At 41.2% G+C, this 20,223-nt stretch overlaps 2 protein-coding genes across 3 annotated transcripts in view; both read right to left on the bottom strand.

Moving 5' to 3' along the window:
- IFT172 (intraflagellar transport 172) overlaps window positions 1-12,217 on the bottom strand; it is a 42,289-nt gene extending 30,072 nt beyond the window's left edge. Inside the window, exons 1-10 of the mRNA XM_031951345.1 lie at window positions 12,040-12,217; window positions 5,444-5,587; window positions 5,130-5,242; window positions 4,638-4,677; window positions 4,310-4,375; window positions 3,904-3,983; window positions 3,409-3,496; window positions 2,580-2,794; window positions 1,936-2,059; window positions 1,456-1,551 (exon numbers count right to left, since the gene is read on the bottom strand). Coding sequence (XP_031807205.1) covers window positions 1,456-1,551; window positions 1,936-2,059; window positions 2,580-2,794; window positions 3,409-3,496; window positions 3,904-3,983; window positions 4,310-4,375; window positions 4,638-4,677; window positions 5,130-5,242; window positions 5,444-5,587; window positions 12,040-12,078 — 1,005 coding nt within the window. The 5' untranslated portion in view covers window positions 12,079-12,217. The remainder of the gene's footprint in view (window positions 1-1,455; window positions 1,552-1,935; window positions 2,060-2,579; window positions 2,795-3,408; window positions 3,497-3,903; window positions 3,984-4,309; window positions 4,376-4,637; window positions 4,678-5,129; window positions 5,243-5,443; window positions 5,588-12,039) is intronic.
- Window positions 12,218-16,088: 3,871 nt separating this feature from the next.
- On the bottom strand, window positions 16,089-19,620 carry FNDC4 (fibronectin type III domain containing 4). Of its 2 annotated transcripts, none has more exons than XM_023501533.2 (7): window positions 19,201-19,620; window positions 18,852-19,003; window positions 18,652-18,767; window positions 18,210-18,414; window positions 17,638-17,727; window positions 16,987-17,085; window positions 16,089-16,722 (listed from the first exon to the last, which is right to left on the bottom strand). In XM_023501533.2, exons 2-7 carry the CDS (start codon window positions 18,973-18,975, stop codon window positions 16,703-16,705), a joined length of 654 nt encoding a protein of 217 aa, XP_023357301.1. In that variant the 5' UTR covers window positions 18,976-19,003; window positions 19,201-19,620; the 3' UTR covers window positions 16,089-16,702. The 2 variants fall into 2 exon arrangements, with proteins under 2 accessions (XP_023357301.1, XP_003767144.1); XM_003767096.4 differs by having other exon boundaries at window positions 16,671-16,722; window positions 16,964-17,085; window positions 19,201-19,619.
- Between the last annotated feature and the right edge of the window lie 603 nt (window positions 19,621-20,223).

Raw genomic sequence — 20,223 nt, 5'->3', positions numbered from 1 at the left:
TTTCCTTTTTATGTTGGGGCACCACCCATTCTTCAAGTCACCCATGTTCCCAACCTTGGTATTGTCCTCAACTCCTTACTCTCTTGCATCCCCCACTTCCAATCTGTTGTCAAGATCTGTCAATTTTACCTTTGTAACCTCTCTCACATATGTCCCCTTCTCTGACACAGTTACCACTTTGGTTCAGTCCATCATCATCTCGTACCTAACGGCTACAAAAGGCTGGTGCCTCATTAAATCCCAGTGGCTCCCTATAACCTCTAGGATCAAATAAAAATCCTGTTTGGCACTCATACCCCTATATAACTTGCCCATATTCCTTTTTCTAGAGTTCTTGCACTCCCTTACATACTCTTTGATCCAGTAGCACTGACTTCCTTAGATTGTAGGACTGAGAGCATGGACCATACACTACCCTTTCTTTGGGCTCAGAGCCATCCATGCTTGTTTTGGCCTATCTGATCAGCCATGGGGAAGAAATGTGTCCCTCCCCAATCCCCATCCCTTATAACTCTCTACCCACAAGGGAATCAATCCCAGTGAATCTAAGTACACGGTTCATTTCAAAATTGTTATGAAGAAAAAATGAGATAGTTAATATTTATGAAGTACTTTATAAAATCTTAAAGTACTATATAAATGCTATTTATAAATCAACTATTAGTAAAAGCAATATGCCAATAAAAATTAAGATTTAAAAAGCAGTATGGTGTAATTAACAGATAATTTGGCCTTGGAGTGTACAAGTCCTAGGTTTAAACCTTGCCTTTGACATATACTGGCTGTGTAGCCCTGGGCAAGTATCTTAATTTCTTAGTGCCCCAGCAACTAAGTCTGTAAGTTGCAGAATAGGTACCTATCTGCATTGGGAGAGAGAATTTCTGTATCATAAGTTCCCTATACTAATGAAATCACAAGTCTAGTACCAAAAAAAAGATTTTTAAAAAGTAGCACACACTATTGCAACATGGAGTGGATCTGGTGTCAAAGGACCTACATCTGAATCCCAGCTTTGTAACCATGGACACTTCATCTAAGTCTGGGTCCTCAATCTTAATAAGGGGATAATATTTGCTTAAATATTTGCTTACAGAGTTGTGAGAAAAATGCTTATAAACCTTAAATTAGCATGTAAGCATAAGTTATTCTTCTTCCCTAAGATAGTTCACAATCAAGACAATTTCAGACTAGAAAAGAACTGAGAATAGTCTCTAGAGCCCAGTTTAAAAGATCTGATGTCTGTCAGTCTCTTCTCCAAAAAGAAGGAAAGGTTGTGGCTTGAAGGAAAAGAACTATCCTGATGTGACCTGCTCTTCATTGAAGCTCTGCCTGCAGTGTGATAAAAATAGTTATCCTTAGATATAATAGTGATATACCCTGGGGCGGGGGAAGGAAATAGTACAAAGCTGAGTGACTCATGACAAAGTCTAGATGGGTGGAATATGTCCTACTTACCTGGCTGGGTCCTACATATGTCAACTCAAACTTATTCTTGTAAATACTTCTTCGGAGGCAGCAATCAAACTGTTCTACTCCACCGCACAAAGTACCCTGTGAGAAAAGATAGCAGCCACTAGAAAGTGTTGAGGTAGAATGATTAACCAGGGAGAAGTATCTGGGGACACAGAGAATACATGGAAAAGAGTGGGTGGTAAGCATTATAACAGGAAAAGATGTCAGAAGCAGGGCACCTCAAATTGGTGAGACATCAGTGAAAGTCTAGCCCTTTATATACATCTCTTTGCAACTTCCTAGTGACTGCTAAACTGAGATGTTTTATTTCTCCTCCCTACTTCCAGTTCCTGGATTGGTAGAATGGGATCAAAAGAAGGTAAAGTTGCTAGTGGCATTAGGTAAACATCCTTAGGGAAAGAGAATTTTCCAAGAAAAGGAAAATGTTTTTGTCAGGAAGGGGCTGGTTCTAGATAAACATACTGCACAAAGTCGGGAACCATCCCGTTTCCAGGCTAAGGCAGTGACAGTGTACAGGTTGGCAATTTCTTTGGGTTTTGCCTCCTCCCAGATGCTTCGTCGAGGGCTCCAGTTCAGCACCCGAAGCCTAGGGATTTAAGGACACATGATATATGGTTTATAGAAGGAATGGGGGCTTGAGCAGAAGAGTATGAAGGGAAGAGAAAAAGTAGAGATGCAGTATTGATGAGAAAAAATATTTTCCCTTCATTGGTGAGGAAAAGAGGTCAAGAAGAGAGAGTGGGGAGAGAAGTTTAGTGGGAGAGAGAACAAAGACTTCGAAGTGATTTAGGAAAGGGACAAAAGGGTGATAGGGAAGCTGTGGACAGCAAGACAAGGCTAAGAAGAGATATGATGAAGTAAGGTGGGTAAAGACTGGAGAAAAGGAAGATGGAAAAAGTCATTTAGTAAGGAGGTACATAAGAGACACAAAAGAATGAAAAAAAGACAGAAATATAGAAAAGACAAAAATAAGAAGTCTGAGGTCAAGGGGCTTAAGGAAGAGAGAATGAGAAGAAACTAAAAGGAAGCACAGAAAGGCTATAGGACAAGACTATAGAATGACTCCCAAAGTCTCTGTTGATTATTTAATCATTTTCCCATCCCACCTGTCATAACTTCCCAGTACAACAGCTTGGCCTCCAGGACTGGCTGCAGCTGTGGTGAATTCACGCTCCTGAGGATCACGGCTATAATCAAAAGTTTGCAATACATGGCCTTCTTTTCCATAAGCCACAATCCTTCGGTCACAACCAGCGGCCACAATGCTATTAGATGCCCAAGCCAAGGCATAGGGTGGACATGGATGACTGACCAATTTCCCCTAAAACAGGAATGGAGGAAGTCTGGCAAGTGGTGACATTAACTTTGTTTTTTTTTGTTTTTTTTTTTTTTAAATCTCTTCTTTTCATCACTTCCTTCTCACTTATTTTGACCATATTCTCCTTATAGAAATTATTTCTTTAAGAACATACCTATACAAACCAAATCTTCTATGGGAAGACCACACACATACTGACAAGTATCCATGAGACAATTACCCTCAATACACACAGTAACTAGTATGAGGGAGATCTACTCTTACAAACTGATATCAAACAAAATTAGTGTGTAAGTTCTACTAGTGAGACCACCTACATTGACCAAACCCACAGCCACACAACCCACTTTCCCCAGAGTCTTCATTTCATTCTAGCCTCAAGCACTCTCAAAGACACCATTCTCCAAAAACTTTGTTCTTTATCTTTCTACCTACTGCTCCCAGGAATTCTTAACCTAGCATTCTCCATCTCTCTCTCTTCCCCTAAGATTCTAGCTCTCTTGACTTCCCAAATCCAAACATTTAAGTCTTCTGATCTTCTTCCTCTAAGCTCCAAGCCACTCCTCACTTTCACCCTCTAAACATCTTGATTTCCAAGGATCCTTTATCATACAAACCTGTGATTCACCAGAGCCTTCATCATCAAAGAAATATCGGACAATGGTGCCATCAGCATGACCAGAAAGAATTCCTTTCCCAGAGCCACTGATCAGTCAAGAGAAAAAAGATATTGGGAAAATAAAGTAATAGAATAATTGACATTTACAGAGAGCTTTAAAGGTTTATGAAGTACTCTATATCCATTATCTCATTTGAACTTAACAACCTTTTAAGATAGGTACAACTATTAATTTTTATCCTTACCTACAAAGAAGAAAATAGCCTTGGGGGTTACAGCTCATAAATGTCAGAATTGGAATTCAAATCCAAGTTTACCTGACTACAAGTCCTAAGCCCAGCAACCAAGTGCCCTTTTACTGTCAAGCCATTTTCCAGTCTGTGACTCCTTTTTTTCCCCTCCTCATACATAGCCCTCTCAGAAGTCACCCATTCACCAACTTTCAATATCCTTATGTTTCTCTCACTCCCAGAAGCACTCTCCCCTTACTTACTTTGATGTTAGTGAGACAACATAAGAATCTGTCCCATAGATGGTAGATGATTTATTGGTTTTAGTATTTGCTAAACGGACCTGAAAGAGAGAGAGAGAAGCCAGATGAATTCTCTCTTTACCTTGACTCTGAAGGCAGTAAAAAGACTACACATGCTCAAGATTTAAGAAAAGAGAAAGCTAAGACTAAAATAGCCTAACCCCTTATTCTGCTCCAGTAAAATTAAACTTGGGTGCTGGGACTAAATATAAAAGGTTTTCTCAGTTTCACCTTAATTTGGTATAAATTTGAGGTAAAAAAGTCAATCATGTTATTTTTATAAAATAAAATACTAATACTACATATAGATCTGATCCTAAGGGAGAAGAGCACTATTGACCACCTCTTTTATGTTTCCCTCCTTTACCTTCCCTTCTGCTAGTCCAAAAACAATAATGTATTCTGCTGGCCACTGTAGACAAGTAACAGCACTCTATAAGGAAGAAAAAAAAAAAAAACAGTTTGGTTATAAGCACTGCTTATAACGCTCAGAACCAATAAATAAGCACCACCCTGGTCTTTTGCATGGAAAGACACAAACCAAACTCAAAAAGAGAAAGGCTATAAGAATGAGTAGTGAGACTACCATTTAGCAAAGGAAAGAGCACCAGATATCAGAACTAAGGAAGGTTAGATATCCTGATAAAAACTTGAACATTCCAATAAACTCATTTTGAGAGAAAATAATACTTTACCGTCTGGATAAATTTGTTGCAAATCACTTTCTTGTCACCCCTGCTCCAATAAAGGGAAAAGAAGATATCAAAATTGGAATCTAGTTGTTAAAATTAAATCTTAAGGAAATTTCAACAGAAGCCTTGAGTGAGGAACAGCAAGGAATAATGCTATTTGTATTTCTATCCAGAAAGGCTCCATGGGAGCAAAAGCCAAAGCCTATGTAGGATTCTAAGTGGCCGTGGCTTTGTGAACAATACAAAGTTTCAATAATACTGTCCATATCTCAGTTACTAAACAGAGATACAGTATTGCTGCTTTGTTTATGTGACACTGACTCTCCTAGGAATGGGACTGGGAAAGGACTGGGACGGAAGCATCAATATCATGGTATCACATGTATTTGTATTTGGAGCAGGTATTAATATCTCATCTTTAGACCCTTCTCCCCAGGGTGTTATTTCCCTTTCAATCCTCATTTCTTCCCAGTCACCCACTTTCACTAGTCTTACCAATCTTCTCCAATCTTGTATACATAGATGATGTTGTCAGTCTGTCCTATGGCAATCTTAGTGGAGTCAGGAGAGAAAGCCATGCCCTTCACCACATAGCTCTTCCTACCATACTAAGGGTGAGATAAAGGAGTGCAAATATATTAAGAGAAAGAATTTTTTAAAAAGGTTTATATAGTTATACTGGAATTAAGGGTAACGTGGAAGGGGAAAAGGGAGTAAATGGATGGAATAAGAGAGTAATACGCTATTTCTTGTGATTTAAGAGTAGGGAAAATGCTGAAAAGAAGCCAAGGAAGGAGCAGTCTTTTCACCTTCATGTCAGCTGGTTTGGTGGAAAATTTATCTCTCCGTTCCCCATGCTCATCATATAGTAACACCACACGGTCCACTGTACAGACAGCAAATTTGGCATTGTTCTGGGACCAAGCCATGCAGGTCACTTTTGCAGCACCATCCTGTTGGAGGAAAAGGTAAATTTTAAAAGTTAAAAAGAAAATTTTAGTTTAGCTTTTACTGAGAAATAATAGTATTCAAGTATATAAACAAAACAATAAGAAAATAAGAAACGAGCATATAAGATGGACCAAGTAATTTTCTATTTATTTTTTGATATATCTTTATTTCTGACCATATATATACACTCAGGAAAATATGTTTCTGAGAACAAGCATCATCTCACTTCTGAATCTGTATTCCCAGCATTTAGCTGGGAAGATATTTACTAAATACCTATTGACTTTTTATACCTTTCTTGTAAAAAGGGCATTTCCATCTTCACATTACAGTCTTATGTTTAAATTATTTCTTTAAGGAATCTGATGTCCACATATTGCTGCTCCCACCTTTAAAAAATTAAATGTATGATTTCAATGGTGTAGGAAACCCTCTTCTGTTTATGCTCTTCAATGTATCAAATTTCTCCAGGGCATTTAGATGTTAAGTGACAAGGCCTGAATCTGTCTGAGGTGGAATGAGAACACAGAACTTCATGACTCAGATATATACTGTCCCCTCTATCTACTAAGCCAAACTCCTTTCCTTATCTCCCTGCTGAACTATCAGCTCTTAGAGGATAATTGTTCTTCAAGAGAATCACTTGAATTGTGGCTAGACTGCGGGCCTTGGAGTCAGGAACATTTGAATACAACTGAGCCATGGGCAGAGAACTCTCCAAAGAGATGTGATAGACAGGTTGACATTTGTTCCAATGGAGAAAGTTCCGACTCCAATCTTATCACAGCTCATTGACATTTTAGGGAACCAACACAATATTTTGCACATAATAAGTGCATATAATAAGTATCCTCTGAATTAAACTGGGAATCCTGTTTTTTGCCAAATTATCTGCTTTTCTCTGTACTCAAAAGTGGAAAGGAAAAAAAAAAAAAAGATGAGGATAGACTCTGCATTTGGAAAACTGCATAGTGTGTTCAGTAATTCCAAGCTGTTTGCTGTTGCAAAAGCTTACTTTTAAACTTCACTATTCTCCTGACATTGCTATATGCCTGTAAATCATGAAATACCATCGAAGGGTAATATAAAGGCTGATGGGGGTAGGGAGAATGGAGAAAATAAGTTAAGTGATAGCTTATTATCAGAGATAACTTTCATATGGGACATCAAAATGATCCCAGGTTCTCAAAAGCTGTGGAAGAAGGGTATAAGCTCTTACCCTTCAACAAGCTAGAAAGTCACCAAGTACAAGTATATTCAAGTTATTTGTCTCAGATGAATTAGGATCTTTCAATACTCTTAGATACTAAAGAATTGGCAGATGTTATTGATGAATCTCTATCAATAATACCTGAAATTCAAATTGTTTGAATACAAAAACAGGAGAGGCACCAGAAGATTGGAGAAGTTGTCCTAGTTCTCAGAAAGAGCTGAGAACAAGTCATTTCCTACCCTCACCCATTGGCTGAGGACCTTCATTTAAAAACAGTGAGAAGCTCCCTCTTCTCTTTTTCATCTCACACCGCTCAAATATCTTATCCCACAATCTCTTCCTTTCTTGTCCCCCACTTCACATGAAGAAATGGCCTTTTTTTTTTTTTTTTTTTTTTTTTTGCTAAAACAAACACCTCCAGCTGCACCCTTGATTCCATCCCCTCCCATCTCTTACAGCAGCTTGTCCCAATCACTGACCCCACCCTTTCTATACCTTTTATTCTTCCCCTATCTGCTGTCTCTTTCCCAACTGCTATAAACATGGCTATGTCTCTCCCATCTTTGGAAAAAAATCCTTCAACTGCACCATCCCTACTAGTTATCCTATCTCTCTCCTTTTCTATCCAAATTTCTTAAGAAAACTGTCTATACTTTCCCTTCTCCCTCTTGCTTCTAAAATCTGTAATCAGGCTTCCAATTTCCTTATTCAATTGAAACTTCTCTCCAAAGTTACCAATGATCTTTTAAATGCCAAATCTAATGGTCTTTTCTTAATCTTCATCCTTCTTGGTCTCACTGCAATCCATCCATCATCAGATTTTAGAGATTCCCTCCTCTCCAGATTTTTGTGACTTTTTCCTGGTTTTCTTTTTATCTGTCTGACTGCTCCTTCTCATTCTTTTAAGTTGGATCTTTCTCCAAGTCATATCCACTACTGAGGATTTCCTCTAAGGCTCTGTCCTAGTCCTTCATTTCTTCTTCCTCTATACTGCATCTCATTAAGTGATCTTATCTGCTCCCATAGACTCAATTACACAAATGTAATATATAGCCAGCCCAAATACTTCTCCTGAGCTCTGGCCTTGCATCAGTGATTTACCTTTTTGGTCATAGCAATATATTACATAAGTACTTCAAACCAATCATGTTATTAGCTTTTCTCCAAAACCTTCTCTTTTTCCTAATGTTCCTATTACTGCCATGGGCTCTTATCTACCTGGTCATTCAGAGTTCACGAATTTGGTGTCATCCTCAATGCTAGCATGTCTATTCTCTTGTCAAATCTTGTTCTTTCCTACCTTCAAAATCTCTCTCTCTCTCTACATTCTCTTCTTTCCATTCACAGCCACTAGCCTAGTTCAGGCTTCATTATCTCTCTCTTAGATAGTGAAACAGCTTTTTCATTAATTTCTCTATCTAATCCTCTCCATTTCAATCTATCCTTCATTCAGCTTGCAGATCTGCAGCAGAATGATTTCAGAGAGGCTTGGAGACACATGAACTGACGCTAAGGGAAATGAGCAGAACCAGAAGACCATTATACATGGCAACAACAAGATTATATGATGATCCATTCTGATAGACGTGGCACTTTTCTTTTTTTTTTTTTATTAATAGCTTTTTATTTACACGTTATATGCATAGGTAATTTACAGCATTGACAATTGCCAAACCTTTTGTTCCGATTTTTCCCCTCCTTCCCCCCATCTCCTCCCCCAGATGGCAGGATGACCAATACATGTTAAATATGTTAAAGTATAAATTAAATACAAAATAAGTATACATGTCCAAACCGTTATTTTGCTGTACAAAAAGAATCGGACTCTAAAATAGTATACAATTAGCCTGTGAAGGAAATCAAAAATGCAGGAGAACAAAAATATAGGGATTGGTAATTCTATGAAATGGGAATTCTTAGTCATCTTCCAGAGTTCTTTCGCTGGGTGTAGCTACTTCAGTTCATTACTGCTCCATTGGAACTGATTTGGTTCATCTCATTGCTAAAGATGGCCAGGTCCTCAGAATTGATCATCATATAGTATTGTTGTTGAAGTATATAATGATCTCCTGGTCCTGCTCATTTCACTTAGTTTCAGTTTATGTAAGTCTCTCCAGGCCTTTCTGAAATCATCCTGTTGGTCATTTCTTACCAAACAATAATATTCCATAATATTCATATACCACAATTTATTTAGCCATTCTCCAATTGATGGGCATCTACTCAGTTTCCAGTTTCTGGCTGACGTGGCTCTTTTCAACAATGAGATGATTCAGGCCAGTTCCAATAGACTTGTAAAGAGCCATCTACACCCGGAGAGGACACCATGGGAACTGAGGGTGGATCTCAACATAGCATTTCCACTCTTTTTGTTGTGGTTTGCTTGAATTTTATTTTCTTTCTCATTTTTAACTTTTTGACCTGATTTTTCTTATACAGCAAGATAATGTATAAATATATATACCTATATTGGATTTAACACTTTTTTTTTTTTTTTTTTTTTTTACCATGTTTAACATACATTGGATTACACGCCATCTAGGGGAGGCGGTGAAAGAAAAATAGAAAGCTATTATAAAAGAATTTTTAAAAAAGAAAAGGGCTCATATTAGAATAACTTTTCTTTTTGATAGGATTATTATATCCACAAACTTTGATGTGTCAGGTATAGTTTACCTATAATTTTGCAAAAAAAATTTTGATTATATTTCTCATATTATTTTTGTAGACAAGATAGAAAGAGATGAATTAGACAACATAAAATCAGATGGATTCACGTCCAGTTAAAGGAAATGGACATGATTTGCTTTGAGAAGGGACACATGATGTCTTCAATATCTGTAAATATCTGAAAATCTGCCAAATCAAAGAGATATTAGATTTTTTCTATTTGGTCCTACAAGGCAGGTGGAAGTTGCTAAAAGACCAATTTATGTTTGATGGGAGCAAATCTTGTTCTTTATGAGAGTCATCCCAAAGTGGGCTGAGTTGTCACGGGAATTCCTTGGAGCTCTTCACACAGAGGCTGCACAACCATATGTCATGCATATTCCAGTGGGGATTCCTCTGGCAGACGAGTTGGACTCCAAGGTTGCTGAAATCCTTCCAACTCAAATTCTATGATTCTAAGGACTGTCCCTGCTAAATCCAGAGAGGCTTATACTGATAGGTTGGTCAGACCAATTCTCAATGACAACCTACTGAGTTATAGAAGAATTATGATGTATCTTGGTTGTGGGAACACTCAGGGAATCACAAATCTTTGAAATAATTAAGACACACCAGGAGTAGTGTAAAAGACAACACAATGGAATGTATAATTAGAAAAAGAAGTAGACTAGTTATATAAAAATGTTGGAATCTTTACAAAGTGTAAAGTCATTAGCGTTGATAGAGACAATAATTATCTAATTTATCATGGTTCAGTATGATTGATTTGATATTACAAGGATATGTTATGGCCCAGAACTTGAAACAAGGTGCTAAGTACAACTGATAGAAACAATGCTTGTGTTCACATCTTTAGAGAGCTCATATAAGCAAGAAGTATTTAAGTACTCATTGGAGTTCACACGTTTGGGAGATTTCAGGGTTTAGTATGAGATATCCGAATTCACACCTCCCTTGAAGCTCTCAGGGCCAGAGAACATTCTGGGAGAAACCCATAATCCCACTCTCTCAGAAGAGATCATATATTAGAAACAGACAGAGGCTCTCTCGGGGTGTTGAGCTGAATTAGATTGAAGAAGGGAGCGTTAGTCAGTTCAGCAGAAGCCCACTCTCGGAGGTGCAACCAGATTCACTTCATCTCACACAGCTGTGATGTCTGGGCTCCTGCACTTCCCCCACTGAGACCAACGCTGGTCTGAAAGGCTCTCCAGAAAGCTGCCCAGCCCCAGGCAAGGTGGTGCTGGCTGGAGGCTGAAGAAAGCAGAGGTAGAAGCAAGGGACAAAGCTGCAAGAGCTCATAGAACCAAGGAGAGAAAACTTCCAAGAAAACTAACTGGGCTATATTGGAGACAATAAAAGATCTGAACTTTTAGCACCTGGCTGCATTTGGGTGATTATTTACTTTTAACTGAAACTAAGGCTGCCTCCAGAAAACCTCCCTGAGAAACCTTTCTCCCAGAAAGAACCATTATTATTTTAAAGAAGAAAAAACACCACATAAAAAGGATAAGGGTTAAGAAATAAACAACATTAAGTGTGCTTCATTAAATATCAAAAGAACCAAAAGAAAGCATTTGGGTCAATCCATTATGGAAAGATACAGAGATGATGATAGTGATGATAGCTAGCATAGTACCTACTATGTGTCAGGCACTGTATCAAAGCACTTTACAAATATTATTCCCCCCCTTTTTTCCCCTGAGGCAATTGGAGTTAAGTGACTTGCCCAGGGTCACACAGCGAGGAAGTGTTAAGTGTGTCTGAGATCAGAATTAAACTCAGGTCCTCCTGAATTCAGATCTGGTGCTCTATCCATTGCACCACCTAGCTACCCCTACAAATATTATTTCATGTGATTTTTCACAACCACCTTGAGACCTCCCCATCTCATCTCCCTTTGGATACTTAATAACTGTCTGAAATCAACTGGATAGAATACTTTGTGTGAAGTACAGAAGACCTGTCGCTAGCTGCCATAAGCTAACAGTAATAATTATGATATTGTTGTGTCATTTAACCACTTTCAGCCTCTGTTTTCTCAACTGGAAGGTAGGAACAACAATATCGATTGTGAAGATCGATTATGAAGATTTTTTAACCTTATAAATGTGATATATATATATATATATATGCAAAGCGCTTTGCAAACCTTAAAATCTTAGCTATTATTACTATTATCACAGAAGCACAGATTTGGGGCTGAAATTCAATTCAACAAGCTGATTGACGGTGCAGTGGAAAGCAGCACAGGTGGTCCAGCATCTAAATCCAAGTTCTGCCACCCACTACCTGTGTGACCGTAGTCAGGTCACTGCTGTCAAACGGCGGGATTGGCCCCTCCCATACAGCTCTCGGGGGCTACGGTTATTATTTACTGCGGTGTCCCTCGCAGACACTCTCAGGATTGGTGCTGCTCGGGCATCTCCGGCCGCCCGCCCCGGGAAGAGAGGAAGGCCCCAGAGAGATCCCTTTACTATCTCGGTGCTACTCCCACCCGGGCCCCATTGCCCCCGAGCCTTGCGTAACGTCAGAGGGGGCGGAGGGCGGCCGAAGGGACCTGTGGCGGCTCACCTGAGGGCTCAGGAGGGTCCGCAAGTGCTTCAATTGCATGGCGACCCACCACTTAGGCTCCCGCACTCTCTGCAACAAACTCCCACGGTTACCCGGGCAACCGGCCCTCACGCACACCGCTAACTCAGCAGCGCGATGCTCACGTAGGCCCAGCGCGTCTGCCCAGCGCGCGAGCACGGCGCAAGCGCAAACGAGTTGGGAGAGCTGAGGGGAGGGAGAAGGAGGGAGAAGGAAGGAGTGGACGAAGGAGGGGAAGTGGGAGGAGGAAGAAGAGGTTCGAGAAAAAGGGGAAAGAAAAGGGGAGGAGGGAGGGAAGAAAAAGAAAGAAGGAGGGGAAGAAGGGAAACTGGCTCTGAGAAGCTCTTGGGTAGATTATGTTCTCATCCTCTGGACCATACCCAGCTTCCCAGTTTGGATCAGTTTCTGAGCCCAGGCTAAAGATATCTGCATCCACACCTCCAGATTCACCTCTGAGCCATTCTCAAAGGTCTCTATCTCTAACAGGGTCAGGGCCAGTTAGAGGGCACAAGTGGGAGAAAGAGGATAATGATCGTTAGAGTACAGAATAGAAGTTGTTTAGGGACCAGGTTGCAGTATAAAAAAAAAAAAAAAAGCATTGGATTTAAATTTAGAGGACCTGGATCCAAATCCCAACTCTGCTACTTGTTACCTGTGTGACCTTGCTCAGGTATTGTGGACCTAAACCTGGAAGGGACCTCAGAGCCAACCACTCTCATTTCTACTGTCTGCCCAACTCTGCTACTTGTTAGTCAGAGAATCATATTTAAAGCTAGAAGCACAGGCTCGATAGTGATCTAGAAAAAGTCCCTTATTTTACAATTGAGGAAACCAAACTTTGAGATTCACTGATTTAGAGTCAAGGTAAATAAGTGGCAGAGCTTGGATTTGAAATTGGGTTCTTTAGTTCAAAACTCAGCTGGTAGTAACTTCTTTAGGCTTCAATTTCCTGGATACTTAGATGATTCCTAAGACTATAGAACATATAGAATAGGAGACTTTGCTCAGGCTAGGTAAATAATGCTTGCTTCATGTCACCAGATAAGACATTAAATGCCCTTTTCAAATTGCTAGTTCAATTCTTAGCTCAGTGGGACAGTATTTTCATCATGGCTGGACTAAGGTAGGGGTTTTGCCACAGTGTAGGGGAAAATAAAGTGTCTTATTTCAGGGAGGGGGGGGGGAGAGTCTTAGTTTATCTCATTTTACCTGAGAGCATTGTAATCCCTGTGTCTGATTTCTTTTCCTACTTCTGTTTAACATACTATCTTTTTTGAGTTTGCTTAATTTTGGCATATGGTAGGCCTATAGAGGTCAGAACACAGTGTAATAGGTAGAATAAAATAACATTGGAGCCAGAGTCAGAGAACTTGGATTTATAATCTCTTTCTGTCTATGTGACTGTGGATAAGTCATTTAAATTCTTTGGGCCTCATTTTCCTTGCTGTAAAATGAATGAATTGAACAAGAGGGCTTCTGAGGTCACTTCCTTACCCCCCCCCTTTTTTATTAAAGTTTTATATTTACAAAACATATGCATGGGTAATTTTTCAGCATTGACCCTTGCAAAACTTTCTGTTCCAAATTTTTCCCTCCTTCCCCCTATCCCCTCCTTTAGATGGCAGGTAGTCCAATACATGTTAAATATGTTAAAATATATGTTAAATCCAATATATGTATTCATATTTATACAGTTATCTTGCTGCACAAGAAAAATCAAATCTAGAAAGAAAAAAAATCTGAGAAGGAAAACAAAATTCAAGCAAACATCAACAAAGTGTGAAAATGCTATGTTGTGGGCCACACTCAATTCCAGTATACCTTGCTGTCACTCTGTTCTGAAATTCTTGTTTCTTACCTAGAATTACCAGAAGAAATGGGGGTTGGTAATCACAAAAGTCACTTCTGTGGGATTTAGAAGGCTCTGAGGCTTCCAGAAAGAAGAGAATGAGGCTGAGAGGGGCAGAAATTCTCAGGGCAGAGGTCTTTGCCTTAGAAGTTTTTAGTCTCTAGGTTAGTTTGCTAGTAGAACAGCCATCTAGGATTTCTCTCATCTTCAGAGAAGAAACAAGAAAGGTTCAGGGCATAATGATGATTTTCACAGAAAATTAGGCTCAGAAAGAAAATAACCCAGATCAAGGTCATATTATTTCACTGGGCAAAAATAACCCCTTTCCTCAGTTCTGCTACCAGGACCTTGTTCTAGAAAGAGTCTGAATATGACTCTGGACCATACCCAACTTCCCAATTTGGATCAGTTCCTGAGCCCAGGCTAAAGATATCTGCATCCACACTCCCAAATTCATCTCTGAGCCATTGTTCAAAGGCCTCTATCTCTAACAGGATTAGGGCCAGTTAGAAGGCACAGGTGGGAGGAATGAGTCTTGAATGCTTGAGCACTAAACTCCTACAGACCCCATGAAGAAAGTATTATTCTTCCCTGAGTTCTGCTAGAAACAAGTAAATATTTAGAAAGAAGTAAACAAATTCTGGAGTAGGACACCTTCTGAACAGATCAAGGGGTACCAACAATATCAATTGTGTCAATGACCAATTAACGACTAGCATTGCTCTGCTCAGACCTATGTGTAGCAGAGTTGACACAGAAGGCAAAAGCAGACAGTTCTGATTTAGATTGTGAACAGGAACAATATAAAAGGTTATTAATGATGGTATGAACTCATTTCTCCTGGCCTCTGTTCTATCTATGCTCCCCCAGTAGACTGTAAGCTCCTTAGGAACAAGAGCAGTTTCATTTTGTCTTCTGGTCTCCAATGTGCCTGTCACATAATAGAGACTGTATGATTTTTTTGAATAATATCAATTGATGTGTTATAACTATCCTATTTTGACTATAATCAGGAAAATTTAGCTCTTTCCCAAGTTCCATTCATGTATCATCAATTGATCTTTCCAACTGAATATTCCATGAGTATCTCATTTAGACATATTAAAAACAGAAGTCATTTGATTTCTTCCTAAACCTCCCCTCTTCTTAAATTCCATTTCTGTGGAAGATAAATCCTTCCAGTCATCCAGTTTCCCAACCCCAGTCTTCCTCTGGACCCTTTCTATAACCCTGTTTCCAATTAATAGGCAAGTTTTGATTTACTTTTTTCCCTCCGAGGCAACTAGGGTTAAGTGACTTGCTCATGGTCACACAGCTAGGAAGTAAAGTGTCTGAAGCTAGATTTGAAATCAGGTCCTCCTGACTTCAGGGCTGGTACTCTAGCCACTGTGTCATCTTGATGTCCCAATTCTACTTTCATAACATCTCTTGATGCCATTCTTTCTGCTTCATATCCCCAACATTCATCCAGGCTCTCATTCATCTCTCTCTTTTGAACCATTGCAATAGCCTAAGTGGTCTCCCTCACACTGAAATTTTAAAACATGTCTCACCATGTTCCTCCCACCTTCAAGCAAGAAAACTCCAATAGCTCTCTTTTGTCTTTAGGATAAAATAAAAATTCCCATGTTCACACCTGGCTCCCATATACCTTTTTTAGGTCCTCAGGCAGCTACACCAACCTATGGCATTCCAACCGTGAATTCCTATACTTATACTCCTTCTTGACCTTTTTCTATTAGAACCATTGACTTCCTACTAGGCTCACTTCAAGTACCATCACCTTATTTTTCATAAGACTTAGCGTGACACTCACCCCCTTTTTCCTGACCTCCCCCGACTTGTCAACTTAATTAGTGTCCTACCTCAAGCCCTGGAAATTTTTTTTAATCTTATATATCTTTGTATATACTTCTCTGGACACATTGTTTCTTTCCAGATTTTAGGCATTGTCTTTAACAACAAGGGGAGTATCCATAGTAATATTACAACATGCTCAAGAAATGCTTGAATTAAAAACAACTGGAGCTAGAGACTCCCTGCACCCATTTCTCCTGTACCCTCTCTACCCTTTTCCAGCTCTGGGTAAAGAAATAGAACATTTGATACAGGAAACGTGGGGGCCAGTATGTTGGGGGCAGTGTTGTATTAGAATGTCATATAGAAAAAAGTAGGGAAATTCCAGTAGTCACATAGGAAAATTACTTTGTTCCAAGAACCTTTTATTGTAAAAACGCCCAAGGGGTGTGATCACCAGCAGCTCTTGGAGGCTGCCTGATGAGGCAATGAAGCTCCTTAGGCTTCATGGAAGACATTAGATTAGTGCAGTGTGGTATCTGGTCCCTGGGCCCCAACAATCCCTCCCCCCTGCCCAGATCCCACAGAAAGACCCCCATTTGAGTCCTGGGGACAGAGGCTAGGTTTAGAGGCAGCTAAAGATGTTGACAGTCCTGATGCAGGTGAAGTAGATCGTTTGCTTTCTTGGGTTTCATGAAAAAAGGTTAGACGTCATTCCTTCCAGAACCTGGAACATTGGGGACTTCTCCCATTTTTGATTCACTCTCCAGGTCTAGGAAGCTTTTTCTGCCGAGCCCTTGAGACCCTGCTTACAGTGAGAAAGGGGATAGGAGGCAGGTCTGAGTGCGTAGGAATGCTAGTTATCCCCTCTGGTTCAGCTGTAAGGAAGTGGGTAGGATCCTTCTATCTTGGGCAGATGACTATCTGAGTCTTTATCAGCATTCCCAATCCATCTTTCTCTCTTTTGGTTCCATTTCTTTCTTTCAGACATCGATGGTGTTAATGGATGGTGACTTTTTCTGTAATGGAAAATTATGCTTGAGGCTCTGAAATCATTCAAAAATCTTAGGGATACAATTCCTTTTCTTTCTTTTCTTACTTCATGGATCTACTTTCCTTCTACTCTTTTAAGCCATTCCATTATCTCTCTGTTGTCTCTGGTTTCCCCTTTACTTATCTGGGTCTTGCTGGCTACCTGAGGTGACCTCTGCTTGAGCACCCACCCTTCCAATCTTCTTCAGTACCTAACTCCCACATCACCTGTCTGGCCCCCATTGGCCGACCTTGAGGACTCTGCTCTGGCCCTTTTCCCTTCTCCTTGGGATTGTTGGAGTCGTTATCCTTGATGATGTCATACTGACGGCAGAATAGCCCGATCACAGCTGTAATAACATCAAGATACTTTACTCTTATCCATAATTCCATACTCATCCATAATTTAGGTTCCTTCTAGTCACCATAAAAGAACACATACACACACCCACATATACCTATACACACGCACAATTTCTAAATCCCAGATAGTCTGATCTTTTCATTTTTGCTCCCTCTTACAAAGTCCTACACCCTTGATTTTTTTTCAATTGACTCTCATCGACCTCCCATCTCTAGCTTCAGGTTATTTCCAGATTCTCTTCCACCCTCCCTAAATGCACCAGCCCTCATTTTTTCCCCTTGCTTGTGACCTTGGATGAGTGCCTTCATCTCTATGAGTTTCAGTATCTTCATCTGTAAAATGGCAACAATATTATTCTCACTACCTACCTTATAAGGGGTTTGCTGTGAGGGAAGTACTTTGAAAATCTCAAATGTGCTCTAGAAATTCAAGTAATGATTATTGTCCCCCTTCTCCCAATGCTTTTCAGCACCTCCCATCTTAGTGCCCCCTATTTCTTTAATCCCCAAACTTTTTTTCTTCCAAACCCCTTGCTCACCTGCCCACATTATCAACACCACCACGATGATGACCACTTCCCCCGTTTGTAGGGTTCGCTCTCCATCCAGACCCTTTACTGTGATATCACCTGAGGAGGACATACATGGCCTAAAGGGTTACCAAGGGGACAGCAAGGAAGCTTATTTTAAAAGCACTTAGGAAATGTACAGCTGGGAATTAGAATGAGGGATAGATTCATAGCCATTGAGCTCAAATTGTAGGTCATCGCTCTCCCCAAAGATAGCTGATTTGTGGACAGAGAGATCAGGTATCAAAGCATCAGAGAGTTGAGGGGGGCAAAAAGCCAGGTTCTTATTCAGGATGGAAGGTTTGTGGGTTGGAGGTCAGGCTAAAGTAGACTTATAAAAAGCACTGTTCCAAATTACCAGCCCTTTTCCTCCTTCTCTCCAATCTGTCTTCCCTCAGAGATATAGTGGCAGCATAATTAATTCAATCACCTTTCTATTTATCTAGGATAGTTACTTGCCTTGAACAAAATTGAATGGTTAAGTAGCTAAGGGTCAGAGGATCTTGAGTACAGAGAGTTATAAAGTCAGGTCATGCTCTTACCTGGGTTTGAACTGTTTGAGGGCAGTCGATCAGAGCCCTTGAGAGTGCGAAAATGGACCCGAGGCCCAGGGGGGCTCTCCCCCCGAAGACCAATGCTCCTGACCTGTATGGTGTAATCACTGTCTTCAGCCAAGCCCCAAAGGGCACAGGCTCGAGTTGTGGTGTTCACTTCTCGGATCACCCGCTGTCCAGGTCCATTCTGTCTCTGTCGTGGCAGGAAAGAGTGGTAGACCACCCAGGTTCTGGATATAATATTCCCTTCAGGGATCATATACAGTCTGTCTCAGGGGGCATCATATAAATAGGGGGAAAGTGTAAGAAATCTCATTAAAGGAGGCTGCTTGTGGGAGATACCTACTCCAGTATTTCCTCAACTTGGGGAGAGCCTGAGGGGGATGCAGGGGAATCTTAAGAAAGGAGAGATGAGAGGGCTGATTCATACTTGCTGGGAGATGGCGTAGCCAATGACAATGTTGCCTTCTGGAACATCCCAGGACACTGTGGCTGAATTGGCTTTGAGCTGAGTGATAGTCACATTCACAGGGGAAGGAGGCCGATCTGTGCCAAGGAAGTGACAAGTTAATATGACTAAACCCACAGAGTAGGTCCTAGTTGACCCTTCCCATTTCTCCTTCAACTTACCTGCTCGGACAAATCCCAGGTCACAGCTGACCAACAGTAGGACTGTAGGGCTTAGATATGGGGTTAGTGGAATCAGTGAAGCCATTGCCCCCATGGAATCCATTCTGGGGCACTGGGTCATCATCTGCTCAGTCCAGCCAGTTTAGGGGCTCCTGCAGGTGTCAGGAAGCCTGGGTATCAAAAACTGCCCGCAAATAGGATCTGCAGCCAATCCCCAAGATAGGACCCAACCTCCCCGCGCCAAAGCCCATGTCCAGCACAGAGAGCCCCCAGGTAAACTCCGCCCACGCCCACACAGCAGCTCGGCTAACGACACCTCGGAACACGCCTCTGCCCTGCCCACACCCACCTGCTGGGCCCCAGAGTCTCTGACGGTCAGGCCGCTCCGAGCCTAAGGGGCCGCTCTGTGTCTAGGGAGCGGCCCATCTCTCGGCTCCGCTGCGTGGTCCCTACCCCATGCCAGCCCAGGCCCGGCAAGGAAGGCGCGCAGGGCCCGGTACGTGGGGCTGAGGAGGTGATGCAGAGCCCTTGTCTCTGAAAGCTTGGGCTTCGGTCCGGCCGGGTCTCAGAGGACTCTGCTCTCTCGCTCCCTCGTTCTCTCGCTTCCCCGCTTCCCTGCGGGTCTGATGCTGGCTCTGCTCCTCGGTGCGGAGCGCGATGCCGAAAAGCCACGCTCCACTGCTCTCTGCAGCAGGATGTGACCCTCCAGCCGGAGACCGCGGACTGAGGTTCTGCAGCGCGCTGGCTCTGCCTCCGCAGCTGGGACGTGTAGACCAGCCCCGCCTCCGCTCCCGCCCAGGGCTCTCGCCGCCTTTCATCCTCTCCCCCGCCCCGCCCTCGATTGTGCCTCTCCAGCTGGCTTTCTTCCTCCGGCCCCCTCTCTTTCCCCCTTCTCTCTCACATATATAGAACAAGAACAGATTACCCAGTGGTTCAGTAAGGAATGGGTGGTGTCTGGAAGTGACAAGTGCTAGGGTCTTTCTCAGCAGTGAGCCTCCAACTCAACCAGCCAGGCCCTCCCTAATCCCATTCTCCTGCTGATTCCAAATCTCAACCCCCAAGATTTCAAGTGGGAGGAAAAAATAGAACAAAAAAAAAGGGGGGAAAGTAAAGGAATAGTTTATCTATAAGTGTGAAACTTAATGAAACAAAAGATTTCTACAAGAAGTAAATTCAACAAATAATCCTTAAATTGCTATGTTCAGAGCAGTGTTCTAGGTACTGTAGACTTAAAGACAAAAAAAAAAAAAATCCAATAGTACTTGACCTCAAAAAGCCTACATTTTACTGGAGAAATACAATATGCAAGAAAGGACATATATATTGATTGTCCTTATATATGTAAATAATAATTAAAAATTATTTCAATACT

Source organism: Sarcophilus harrisii, chromosome 2, assembly GCF_902635505.1.
Source record: "Sarcophilus harrisii chromosome 2, mSarHar1.11, whole genome shotgun sequence".
Lineage (NCBI taxonomy): Eukaryota > Metazoa > Chordata > Mammalia > Dasyuromorphia > Dasyuridae > Sarcophilus > Sarcophilus harrisii.
The sequence above is the reverse complement of the archived record's forward strand: the minus strand, read 5'-3'. Positions and strand labels throughout refer to the sequence as shown.